The sequence below is a fragment of the Serinus canaria genome, chromosome 20, assembly GCF_022539315.1.
Source record: "Serinus canaria isolate serCan28SL12 chromosome 20, serCan2020, whole genome shotgun sequence".
Classification (NCBI taxonomy): Eukaryota; Metazoa; Chordata; class Aves; order Passeriformes; family Fringillidae; genus Serinus; species Serinus canaria.
In genome coordinates, this window is record NC_066333.1 from 11,436,964 (window position 1) to 11,451,213 (window position 14,250).

The window sequence follows — 14,250 nt, forward strand, 5'->3', positions numbered from 1 at the left end:
ACCTGGAGAGCCATAGGCTGCAGTCATTCCTCTGGTATTTTGCTTTTCAATAGCTAATACTCTGATTCTACTACTTTCTAAATACCATTTTTCTGAATTTAGTATGGTATTTTCATGAGACATCTTCCTCAGTTGAAACCAGATAAATTACAAATAGGTAGCTGTAAATCCTGCTCAGCTATTTTGAATATTTCATTAAAACCAGAGAATTATAAATGGACTGTGACCCAAAGTAAATAGGTTTTATTTGGTAGCTTGGTTCAATTGGGTTGATCGTGGAGTGTGAAATGTTGATAAAATGGGAACATTTCCTTCCCTCTTCTAAAAGTAAGAGCAAAAAGAAAGGGATGAGAAGAAGGCCACTATTACTGGGGATGAAGAAAATATCCTAACCACTGTCTGGTATGCAGAAGAGGAATAAAAATATCACTTTTATAACCCAGCTAACCCAACATCACCTGACATTTGAGACAGATACACAGCTAGTTTGAATTATTCAAACAATTTATGATGTTGATTTTTGACACTGAAAACACACACATACAGTTGTGTTAAGCTAAATGCATCAAAGGACAATAATGAAGGAAATACCATTTGGAAACCTCAACTATAGATCTGATCTACTAGAAATTGCAATATTTTAAAATACCAGCATGATTATGTGGACAGAATTCCTTCCTGTCAGTACTATGTTTTGCCTCTCTCCATATGCTACTACTTGTATTCAAAAATTTAATTTCTTAATACCAACTGTGCTGAACTAATAATCTCCAACATAGTAAATTTTCAGCTTTAAAGGGGATGTTTAACCTAGCATTACACTGTACCAACATTATTTTTAACTCAAGCTGTTGTTTTTTAGGTTTTTTTAATTCAAAACAATATGGTCTACACAAATGACACACACTTCCTGTAAGTCAAAAACTGCAAAGCAAACAGATGGAGACCCAGACTAAGAAAAGAATTAGAATATCAGAATACAAAAGTTGCTCTTTGAATCCTAATTTCCATGTAGAGCCAGATCCCAATATTTATCACACGCTAAAGCTCCTACATTCTTCCTGACTTTATTCTGCCTTTCACATTTACTGAACCTTGCTGTTAGGAGACCTACATTCCAGCTCCACCTGCTCCACAGAGAATTATAAACACAGATCTTGGCCTCTGCTTTAAAATTCATTTCAACTACTTCTCCATGAAGATGATGATCTTGTGTAGCTGGAGAAGAAATCCCACCATCCTTGTGCTGGCCTCTGTCAGTGCATTCTCTTCAGGAGAGCAACCCAAATCAATGTTTAGGGAGAGAAGGATGGGCATTTGAAGGGAAGCAGAAGAGCCCTGTATTTAAGAGTAGAGTCCTCAGTACTTGCAGCCCTCAAAGAATATCCCCTTGGGACATCAGAGTTCCTCCTCCCTACCCCCATGCTCTCCTTAGGGCAGAAAAGAGCATCAATACTACACTGAGGAAAGCATGTGCTCAAGGCAGCTGAAATGTGATTTCCCAGGAAGGAAATGCAAGTTCTGCAGCTCAGAGCAGACAGCATTACACAGGGCTGACATGGCTAAAAATTCCCCTCCCTCCTCCCCAATCAATACTCTACCCAGGAAAAGGTTTAGGAAATTCTTCCCCCAGTGTACTGGAGGAGGAAGCAGGTGATGGAGATCTTCTCAGATTTAAAGCATAACTAGCATAAGGCTGTCCTTTCTGCTTCCATAAAATTATTTTTTTCTTCAAAGTACTTTTAATTAATCTGTAAAAAAATAAAAATTATTTTTACAGTGGTACTCAAGGATTGTGATTTTTCTTCCTATGCCCTGAGAGCTGGCATCTAGGGACATTCTAGACCTTAACCTGATTTAAATCATGCAATTAAAATGCAGGTTCAGTTTTTCAGGTGCCAAAGGACTACAACCTACATTCAGGCAAACTCAGAAATCAGAAATATATTAACTTATATAATCACTGAGGGCATAGAGAGCCAACAATAGTCCTTCAACATCTGTGGCTAATGCATCTCCAGTTTAAAACCTCAACCCTACAAGCATTTACATATGAAATAGTTAATCATGCCAATGAAGTAAGCCACCAGTCAAAGTTATGCACACACCTAAACCTCTGTAGACTCAGGGCTTAAAAATTAAGACAATACCTTTGCTCAGAGAAGAAAAACTAGTTTTATTGGAGCACTGTTATTCCTGAAGTTGTGTGTCATTCAACACCTCCAAGACTCTTCACTGAAGTTGGAATTATTTATAGACCTTGTAAGTTACACACTTACACCTTGATTTCAGTGGAAAAAAGGGAAAAATTAAAAGAAATCACTGCACTCCAATTGAATGGAAGAAAAAAAAAGACCCCTGAGATAGAAGACACAAGGAAATCCAGTTTTTCAGTAGGAGGTAGGTCACAGGAACTTGTTGCAGCATTGTTACAGATCACAACCTGAACCAGCACAAACAATGGCAGTAGGAGAGCTGTGGGCACACAGCCAGTGCAGAAGCACTGAGGGAGGAGCAAGGAACCAATTTCTTCTCTTTCAAATATTCTCCTAGAGCTGCCTTCAAAGCATGAATCCTTCTGTGCCCCCAGCAGGAGAGCTCATCCATGAAGGAACTGAGTATTTCTGTGAATAACACTGATGAATGTCTAAATTACAGAGGTGTGAAGTTAAAAAATCTCAAAATCTCAAATTTAAGATGCTTTAGGACAAAATGCCAATGACTACATTTTATATGCTAGAGAGAATCATACATCCCCCTCCACCAACCTGTCTGTGCCTGTTACACTGAAAATGACTTGAAGATTCAGTGCAGAATTTCCAGTTAACTGCTAAAGTCACCTGACTTCTGCCTTGTACACAAAGCATGTGGGTTTGTTTGTTGGTTATTTTTCTTTTGATAAAGACTGACCAAAGCAGAGAAATTTTGAGAAGCAGCAACATTTGGAAAAGGTAACAGTTGTTGGTCTCACAGACATTCAATAATGTTTACACATCAAGAATTACAAACTGAATTAAGAATTGCTGTGGTTCAAACTATCCCACATCTTACTACTATTCACACCTGCACTTTTATTTCAAGCATTTGGGAATGCTGAACACAAAATTTTGGTGTAAATGGATAATGCTTTTTGATACACCATCATAATTCCTCCCCTCAGCCTCCTGGAGCAGTGCACAGAGAAATACAAGTTTTGAAACACTCCTGCATTACTGCAAAGTAGAAGGTACTTCATGGCAATTAACAAAAATATCTTCTCAGTGTTTAAGTGTTCAGTGTTTGCAAACTGTATTTTCATGGGCTTCTGCTACAAGTCTGGTTCAGATACAGGAGAAATTAATCACTGTGAGTGGGCACAAAGTTGTATCATCAACTAAATAATTATCCTTGATGCATTTGCTCTGGGACTGCTGGCACCTCGAATGATTAACCAGGACTGGGAGGGCTGGGACAGGGACCTGTGTGTGGAGCCTCTGCAGAGAGCCTGGCTGACACAGAGTCTGAATCAGCAAGAAAACTCCACTGCTCCTCCAGAAGAGAGAAATCAGCACCATTAAACAGCAGCTAATAATCACCAAGAGAGTGCTGTGTGTATCTCCACTCTTTTTGGGCAGGGCAATTCCCAACAATATCCAAACTTTACGCCCAGCACTGTCCATCTTGACTCTGTGGCTAATTATTTCACCAGAGCACAAAGAGCAGACAAGAGTCTCCATGTTCCTGAAGGATCAGCTGGAATATTCTGGCTGTGCTGCTGTAAATTCGATTAGCACTCATCAAAGGCACCTACTGCAATAATTCCCAGAGAGCAGCTCAGTGTTCTGGGGAAATATTTACTACAGGGCAGTGCAATACAATCATCTGCAGCAAGGCATGGCTGCCTGGGAGTTACTCACCGGAGGGAAATCGAAGTCTATCTGGTTTGCTAAATTTAAGATGTAGTCGATTCGAAACTGATTCTCTGGATTGGCTAGTTCCACTGGAGGTGCCAAATTGCCCATTGCTGTCACTATTGTCTGCAAAGAAACACAAGTAAAATATTGCAGAGTGTCTAAATAGCCACCTGGAATAGTTAAAAAACAACAGCTCTTGAGTTTACCTCTATAGCTTCTTTAATATTGTTTTTAATATCCTGAATTTTCATTTTCTTCTCCCTGTAATAAAAAAGGCACATCATTAATTTTATAAGCCACAAAAGCAGAATACCTTTTTAAAATAGAACATGAAAAATATTCTATTAAAGCTGAATTGCCTAAAGAGCTTTCAGTCACTGAAGACTTTTGTAGATAGACTTATCTAAATACCTCAAAACTTTTCTACTTAAGCAGTAACATCTATTTGCATCTATTTTAAGCAGTAACATCTATTTGCATCCAAAAATCAGGGTCTAATTATGCTTTAATAAAAACTTACTACAGCCTAAGACATTCTGCAGAATCAAACAGATTTTGATTCATTTGAATGCAAAATACTAAACATACGTGAAAGTTCTTTAGGAAAGTATACACTGGAAACAAACAGAAAGGGAAAAAGGGTCAGTTACTAAAAGCAGAAACAAATGAAAGGAGACCAAAGAACCTCAAAGTACAAAAAAAAAAAATTAAATCACAAAAATGATGCCTTGGCAGAGCAAACCACAGCAGAGCACTCAACCTGACACAAGACACTCAAACAGTCTGGATGTGAAACATAACAGTGAAGGGTTAATCCAATATAGAGAATGATCCTTGGCTAGAGCAGAGGAGGAGGCTGGAAAACCACCTGGAATGAGCACTGTCATTTGGGATTAACTGCAGTCACATTAACCAGCCCAGCAGGCTGGAGCAGGACAGTGCAAACCATTGCCTCTGCTCCTCTGGACTGCATGTGGTGTCAAATCTGACAGCAAATAAATTTCAATGCTAAATAGTGCAATCAAATCAAATGCATGATCAAACATTTGGTATAACCAGGAATTAGCACCCTTAAAGTACTTCTAGCACTGAGCCTGTAAACTGTAATGTAATTGCAAAGCACCACGAGAAAATTTTTCACATTATTAATTTCTTGCTGTAAACAGCAGAAAATCACTGCTTTGAGGGAAACCAAGTTAGCCATGTAATTACTAAAAAAAGCCAGCTAAACTGTCTAAGTGACCTTTTAATCTTCATTGAACTGCTTTTCCAGGACTCTTTGATTATGGAATATTTATATCAACATTTAATTTTTTTTTCATTTTGAAAACTAACATTTTCCAGCACAGTGTCCCAGAGACTGTGAAGTATCAACAGCATTTCCTTTTTTTACCCTTTTAAAGATAGTAACTCACAGTTTCAGCTTACAGACCCCAGCCTGAAAACCTCATTTGATGGAATTAATTCAGTAAGCATATTGGCAAAAGCCTTTTATCACTTTTTCCTTTCAATAATTACTCACAGTCAAAAACCAAAATGAAACTGAAAGCATATTCACCAATCAAGAATGCAGAAGAACAGCAGGGGAAAAAAAAATGGAAAAAAGGACTACTTTAATAACAAGGCAGACAGACATCCAGGAGTGGTGGGAATTTTGGCTATCAAATGAAAAATTAATGCAACTTTTGTACAAGACAGTGTCAAGGAAAACACCACCATGCCAAGGATCTGCTTGCACATTGCCCAGCTGTGACTGCAATGCCAGGGCTGCTCTGGCAGAGGGGCAGCAAACACCAAATCCTCTTGTTCAGGATGACTCTGCTGCATGGGGAATGGCTCTGAATCAGCAGCACAGCCCCAAACATAAATGTGATTATCCCAAAACATCAGCTCCTCACTGACCACAGGTCTTCAGAAGTTTGGGGCAGGGACAGGAAGGTCAGTGAAGCTTGATGCAGAGAGAAAATGGAATGATCAATACTCAGATGAAAATTCAATGTTTTCCTAGACTTTTTTACCTACCTACAGACCACCTGATTCCTGAAAATTACCTGGTTTTTGCTACAGAGATTTGGCACTGCTGATGAGAAGGCGGCATTGAGCCAAGAAAGGACAAACACATCAAATTAAGGAAAATACATTAGACAGGGTAAGAGAGAAAAAACGAATGGCTTTTCACCCTCTTCCTGACATCAATGCTTTCTGTATCCCCAGGTCTTGACAAACTCTCCATTCCACAACCAAGATGCAGGGTGCACAAAATATTCTGCTTTTCAGCAGTGCACATGTGGTTGCAAAGCCAGCATCCACTTTCAGTTTTTAAGAATCATGTTTATTAATTAAAACATGTAAATAATGGTATGAAAGCAGGAAGTGTTTATCAATGACAGTGTAAGCAATTTGTCTGGCTTTTATTCTGCCTCCAAATTTCAGCTGGATCTTGAACTTAATGAACATGTATCCAGATTTTGCCCTGTTTAGACCAAAAGGGCAACTGATATGATGAAAGCCAAGCAAGATAGCAGTACTTTTAAGGAATTAGCACTCATTTTGCTTTGGTTTGGAATATCACTAGAAAAGGAGAAGTTTGGGAAGTTTGCATTGCTTGTGGTCATTCTCTCTTCCCTGGAACACTTGTATTAATTGTCCCAAAGCATCAATGAGGTGCACATTGACCTGACTCTTCCATGCCATGCTGATAAACCTCATTATTTTAATTAAAGATTTCACTCAAACTTCCACATTTACACCTCTTGGCTGATCCTCTCACTACTAAGTGCTAATGAACAGAGAGAAACGTTAACCTGCAGCAATTAACAAAGTGCCTGATAACATCATCATCTTTACAACGAGGATACTCACAGTTCCTATTTCTGGTGGTGTTGCCATGGCCCTATAGCCTGCCCAGTAAACAAGGAATCCCATTACACAGCAGTGAATGTATCACTGTGTTTTGTGTTTTGTAATGTTTACTGGACATAAACTTTCCATGACAATGAGACACTTCATTCTTCTGGAACTCAGCATGTTCATCAATCACCCATCCAACAGCAGCTCACAAACAACTCAAACTTCTCACAAAAAACTCAAAAAAGCCCCAAAAAGGTGACACTCATTTTACTCCTGGACTAGTGAGGTGAAGCACACAAAACCAACATCTCAATATCCCACTGCTCTGCCAAATTGTCTATTTTTTTTTTTTTTTAGAAACCCAGCCACGTTGCACCTCAAATTTCCAGAAGTACTCAAACGTTTCTTTTCCTTCTTTTCCACAACCACAAAGACTGAATATTCAACTTAGATTCTTTCCTTTTTAATTTCTTACTCCCAGGTGCTGGCACAAAACCACAAAAGAAGGGAAAAAAAAAAAAAAAAAAAAAAAAAAGCTGGGCTGCCAAAATCTTTTCCTCTGGAACATCCTGAGTAGTTTGGGAATGGCACCAATGCTCTCCTGGCCAAGGAATGACTGATGTCTCTGCAGGCCTGTTCTGTATCTTTAGATGTCATGGGTTAATAAGGTCATATTTTTAATCTTGTTTAAAACTTTTGCTTAGGCTGTGCAAGGTAGGCCAAACAAAGCATTAAACTCTATTAGTTGAGGATTAGAAGAAAAATCTCAAATCCTGCTGTTTTCAATATTTAAATGGGCCAAAGAAAAGCTGCACATAGCTTTCAGGAAAACTAATAAAGTCTATTTTAGGTACTATAAAAAAAGATGACATTTTAATTCAAGTAACATTAAATCAGAATGACATCAAAGGTCAGAAGAATCAAATATTCCTTGAAAACCAACCTAATCAGTATTTAGTAAAGAACTTCTCCACCTGTGGTTGAACTTTACTATTAAAAAGGCAACATTTTTCCTCAGACTTTATCAAATCTTATGCAAAGAACACATTAACAAACAGATTATCAGAAAGCAAATTAATTTAATTTTAATGTTCATTTCTGGTTTATTTTACAGGATAATACAAATGACCATTACTTGGAAAAAATACTTAAAGTTTAAAAAGAACATTCCAGAGGATAAAGATTCAGTTCACCCTGAAACCTTTGGCATCTCCCAGGCAGAAAAATAATTTTAAAAAAGGGTGCTGAAATTAACTGCCACTACAAAACATGTTAAACAATTAGGGGGATACACAGATGGATAGACAGGGATGATGGGACACCTTTAGGCCATTAATCTAATTCCTAAAAGCAAAGAAATTTGAATTTTTTGGTCAGTGCAGACACATTAGGAAACCTTGGAGAGTTCTGCAGCTCTGGAGAATATTTAGGCTATTTTAATAGGGCATATTAAAATCTAGCCAGAGAGTGTTAATGCAGAGCCTTTGTCTCCTTTACAAGGCTGTGAACAGCCCAGCCTCCATCACCTTCAGGGACTGGTGTAATGCATAAATTACCTTGATTTCTGAAGCAGTCAAACTTCACTGACTCTTGAACCTGCTGACAGAAGAACTGCAGCAGGGCAAGGCTTCCCTTCCCCAGGCAAAGAACTCACTTAATGAGTCAATTTGCAAGTGGAAGAGCCAGAATGAAAATCTTACCAAGCAATTCATTTGCCTCTGACTATTTATGGTAGAAAATGACACTGTTGTGTTTCACACAGGTGCATCTCCCTGCTTTTTCAGGTATTGCCAACAAATGTGAATGCCCAGGGAAGCAGCCACGGGCTGTCCCCTTCTGCTCACCTTCAGAAGCCCATCAATTACACACTGACAGCCAATGAAAACTTAATAGATCCATTTTGTTTTAAAACACAACTCAGTTCTTTGACAGGCAGTCATGCACTTCACAAGCACGTGGGATTTAAACATGCCTATTCATCTAAATAAAGTGTCTTTGATGCAGTAAAACATGCTGATGGATTTAATAAATATTCCATAAAATCTGCATTAAAATTTATTTACTGAACCTTATGGAAACTAAGAGCACTACCTGCCAATCCACCTCAAAGAAACAGAGCTGAGCAGTCAAGATCTTCAGACACAAGACCACGAGCAAGGAAATTCAATTAAGGCTTTGCTACCAATCCACGTTACAAAAATCGTGCAGTACTTTACAATTCAACTAAAAGATAAATCTGTTTCAGCCTGGGTTATTTCTAACAGAACATGGCAATTACCTCAAAATATAGCAGCTAGAACAGCAAAGAGGGCAGAGGCCAAGTTAGAGGCACTTGAAAATGGGGAAAAACAGTTGCCTAGAGTATTCAGAGTGAAGCTGAAATAATTCATCTTAGACCTGTGACAAAGGACCAAGTTTTACAGACAAAACTACTAAAATGCAAGAGCAAAACCCACTACATGTCCTCTACAAACTCAACATCATTTGTATCACACTGCTCAGTGTTCTGCCAGCTTCCAAGAGATTTTTCTGGTCTGTACTGAGAGACCCTGGCAGTGCCATGGGCAGGAGCTGCAGCTGCACAGCACTGACTGCACGGCTTAGGACAGGAAACAGGATTGACTTGGGTCCTCACTTGCAGTGCAGCTGAAGAGATTTTCTAAGCCTGTTAATTCTCTGTTCTTGGTCAGCACCTGGGAAAATGAAATGGTACCCAAGGCACAGGAAGCTGACACAATGCACCCTAAAAAAGCACTTTACAGTCAGTGTGTGCTGGTAACTCTGAGCACACAGGATTGAGCATCTCCCTGGAAGCATAAGACCCTTCCTGCAGAGCAGTTTCTCCTCTCTAGCACTATGCTCTTCCTCCTACACCACCTTTCCTCCATCCCAACACCTATTTCACTTTGAAAATTCTTTATTTTACTGCTCCAAAATTCCAGGTATCAACACACTGTACCATTCACCTACCAAAAATCTTTCAATATTAGAAAAATAGACAGCTATGAGAATAAACTATTTGCTTTCTCTGTAAATAAGCAACACCTTCAGGAAAAAAGAAAAACCCAACCGGCTGAATAATTTTGTCATTATATACTTTGAATTAAAGACACAGTTAAAAATTGATTATGTTGGACAGATCTAACTGTGACCAAAATTATTTGGGAGAACTTAGTTCAATTATCCCCTGAAGCATAATCACTTTCTCACACAGTATGTGATGCAATGTATGGAGCAGACAGTACAAAAAGGGCTTCCACAAGTTCCCTTTCAAAAATTGTGAAAAGCACTGCAAATTGCTTTACCACTGCTTAATACACTGCAATATTTTTCTCCATGAGTAACATGCACACCTTACTATGCAGCCATAAACACATGAAGATATGATAAGAAATACAAGCACAAAGAGATACCTTCTGCTAATGGAATGACAGAACCATTCTCCAAGTCAGAAGTCAAGAAACACAAATGACTGAAGTGTTGATTAAAAAAACCACATCACAGCTCTGTGAAAGCAGAAATTGTGTTATTTTTGATCATTATTTACATTGCAGTGTTAGAGGCTGAGATGTGACTTGTTTCTTACCTTTGGGAATGGTACCACAATGAAATTATACCAAACTCTAAAAAAGGCATCCCTGCATATAAACGTAATAAACTCCATTTTTAGGTTTATTTTATCTCTGCTCCCTGGATACCCAAAGTGCAAAGGTTAAAGGGTAACTTTATTCTGCCTCCATGGATATTCTGATGCAAAGACTGGTTGTGGGCAGACTTTGCTCCTGATGAAGTTCCAGGACTCTGGCACAGGCACGTGGCACCCTGGTCATACCACCTGCCCAGGTGGATGTGGCACAGAGATGCTATTCTGGCCCTAAGGCACCTTGAGGCTCCCCTTCAGCTTTGCAAATTCCTACATAAAACCAGTTTAACTGGTTTACAGTCCCTTTATACCTGTTAGTGGCACAAAGAGACCATCACAGACACAATATTAAGAAGCATAATTCTGCTTATCCCGCTCCATTTACCTCAACTAATTAACTAGCAATAGTTTAGGTAAGGGATGAGAATAGAATTGTTCACAAAGAGCTCTGATGTACGAGCCTGACAAAGGCCCTTCAGTTCCTGCTGTGCAATTAAACACCTCTGTAAATTGCAAACCCTGCCTGTAGCTCCCCAGGCAGTCAGAGGGGAACACACTGGTGTCATTTTCTTGCTCTTAGTACAGGTAATTAAAGCATATTGCAATAAAAGGTGTCCTCAGAAGTTTAGCATTCTCTCTAGACACTTGATACAATAATTAACAAGGCTGGAGAGTCTTCAGAGGACACTGTGGTTCCTCTCTGGTCTGGAAGGACACCTCAGAACCAGCAGGAACAGGAGGACTCAAGGCAAATTGCTGAATCATCTTGCCTTGTACAATTCACTACTTCCAGACAATCAAACTGCTGTCAGGAAGCACAGACCTTTTTAATTATTTATTTAACTATTGTGAATGTAGCCATTATTAACACAGAATAAAGGAAATGTCCATTGCACATCACTTTTTTTCTTTTTTCAAACACTTCTGCCCAGCTGTGCAGCAGCACAGAAATACAGCACACCACACCTCTCAGGGTGTTTGTACAGCCACCCCTCAGAGCAGAATCGACCTCCTGGGTTCTCCTCCATCTCTGCATGCCCAGACAAAATACTATTGTGGGAGTACAGAGTGCCCAGGCACTGCATACACGTGGGTGAACAGCACCTGTGTTCAATCTGGGCTGTTTGCTGTGCTAAATGTTAAATCTGTGCCATTTTCATCACCTCATCTTTGCTCTCAAACACAGGCAGGTAACAGCAGCCTCGTGGGGGGGTCCTGTTCTCACCTTAGCTCTCACTTTCAAAGCACTTCTGTCCAACCTTTGAAACATCCAGCTGATCAGTGTCCTGTGTGTGCCATTTGCTCTAAAGCTGTTTTGGAAATGCCTGCATTCCAGTAACTTCTTTGGAAGAGAAGGCAATCACATCCCAGAGCTCTTCAGGGGTTTGTGCACAAGAATGAGAGGAATAGCTCCTATAATGGCTGATGACCTCAGTGCTACTTAAAGCTGAAAAAGTACACAGCTGGCTAAGTGCCAATATTAAATGGAAAGAAGCCCTAAAATAAAAATGGCTGGAACAGTGGATGCCAAGTAAGTGTAAACACAGAGCAGCCAAAGCAGGATGCAATGCAGGGAAGACACTGATGAGACAGGTGGAAAATGGCTGGTCCTGAAAACCCCTTGATACATTTTTTTTTTAGTGGTTATGATCTCTGTTATCATCTGAAACACTTCTGCCATGTGATATTGTAGACAGCTGATCTGGAAGGTGGTTGCCTCTAGCAGACAAAAGGCAAGGGTTTTTGCCTCACTCAAATAAAAAGCAATCGAATGTATTTCACCATTTTCCCCCTGGTACTTCTAAAAAATTCCATTAAACTCTCCATGACCCAAACACTTAACATTTTCTAAATGCTGTAGGATTCAGTATTGGTAGCTCATAAGTTCAGAATGACAACCTAAATAGGAAAACAGTTAAGGCAGGGGATGTAGACCCAAAAACCAGAGGGGACTATTTGGGCAAGAAAAAAGGAACTGTTTTTAAACTATGCAGCTGTCACTGAAAGTTAGTATTTCAAAGAAATATTAACATTAAATGCTTTATTCACCACATTTTCTTACAGCAGTGCTGAACTGCAGTCACTGAATCAAGTCTTTCCTTCACAGCTGTTAAATCCAGATTTTTTACCATGGACAAAGTCTGAATGAATGAAGATTTCCACAGTTATCTTCAAAGATAAAGAGCTGTCAGGTACATGCAACTTTGCTCACAAGCCTTAAAGAATTACAGACTCAGCATTATCAGCAGAAACTAAAATAGCCCCTACTGATCTCTGGTTTTGGGAAGTTCAAGTTCACAGTCATTCTAAAGAATGTGCTGTCACACCTAAATGGTGATTTCCATTGTACACTTAATTAAAATAAATTTCAGTAGAAAGACAGCTTTCTGAGAAACATGATAGATGTCATGTTTCCATGTAAAGACTTAGCATAAATTTTCCTCTGAAACATCCAGAAAAAGATCTTGTGAAATTTGTCAAGGCCTGACAGATTTCAAGAGTTGTAGTTGTGTATTTATACTTCCACACCGTGTATGAATTTACTATGGCTGTGCACATAAACTGCAATTTTAGGACACAGAGCAGCTAAATATTTGAATGAGCAAATCTGGAAATGTGTCCCTTGAAGACCCAGGCCAGGGCATGGAGAGGCAGGTGTAACACAGCACACAACAAAGCAAGGTGCTGACAACTTTGGCTCTAATCCATCAAAGCACTTAAGCACATGTTTAATTTTAAGCACATGAGTAATTCTATCAACTTTAATAGGGCTACTCATGGTTTAAGTACTGTGATGGATGGGGGCCAGAATGCCCAGAACCTTTAAGAATGCTGCATGGCCTATGTTACATGGAGAAAATACAGCATTCTCCCACTGAACAATTAAGTTATAAATGCTTTGAGAGCAAAATTTACCTTAAGTTGAACTCAGCTGTGCTTATGTAAACTCAGAGATGGAAGTTCTTCCACAGCCTTTGAAGACAAAATATGATGAGGGTTCTCATGTACAAGAAGTCCACGAAGTTTTATTTTGCCCTTCTTTTTCTCTGACAGCTCTGAGTCACCTCTGCCCATCATGCTTTGCTTTTAAACAGGGAGATTAATTAAGTACACCAAAATTTTAATTACTAGTAACACCCTTAAATAAGATGCTTCTGGTTGTAGTTTGCAAACATCAGTACTACAGCCTTCCTTACCTCATACATGTCCAGTTGCAACAGGCTTAATGGTGCAGTAACTCCTGCCTAACATTTATTTCCAATTTCCAAAGCTGTCCACATGCCTCTTCTGTACAGATACAGGGTGCTGCAAATTTGTGTCTTAAAGTAAAACTGAGATTTCTTTCAAGTATTTTATACAGCCAATATTAAGGATGTGAAAAAGAAATAAAACTCCACACCTGCTCTGCAAATTTCTAGCTAGGACAATCTCTCTAAATCAGTGGTGACTTACTCCATCTCTAAATCACTCTCTAGAAAATTCTTGATCTTGTTTTATCTTAATACAGCTCCACAACATGTGACAAAGTCTCATAAAATAATTTGCTAAGAAAGGGATGAATGGAACAATTTGAGAAGTCACAGATTATGTTCTTCTTGGGTTTCTGTTTGTTTGTTTGAGTTTTTTGTTGGTAAAGAAGCAGCAGAAAGAACACAACCCCAAATATCTTCTGTGTCGACTATGCATTCTGAAATATCTGCAGCAAGGGAATTGTACACCACTACTTATGAGATGGATTTTATAGCAAGTGAAGTACACTGCCAGGGAACTTAAAAATTCCATTAAACACAATTCAAAAGAAAGAAAAAGCTTTGAAAATATGTTACTGCAGAGTGTCCACTTTTTACCAGAACTGTCACTTTA

General features: G+C 39.0%; 1 protein-coding gene across 2 annotated transcripts in view; it reads right to left on the reverse strand.

The window, feature by feature from the left end:
* GNAS (GNAS complex locus) overlaps nt 1-14,250 on the reverse strand; it is a 129,017-nt gene that overhangs the window by 43,673 nt on the left and 71,094 nt on the right. For both annotated transcript variants that reach the window (XM_030231205.2, XM_030231206.2), the window contains exons 3-4: nt 4,100-4,154; nt 3,897-4,016 (exon numbers count right to left, since the gene is read on the reverse strand). In XM_030231205.2, the coding sequence (XP_030087065.1) occupies nt 3,897-4,016; nt 4,100-4,154 (175 nt within the window). The remainder of the gene's footprint in view (nt 1-3,896; nt 4,017-4,099; nt 4,155-14,250) is intronic.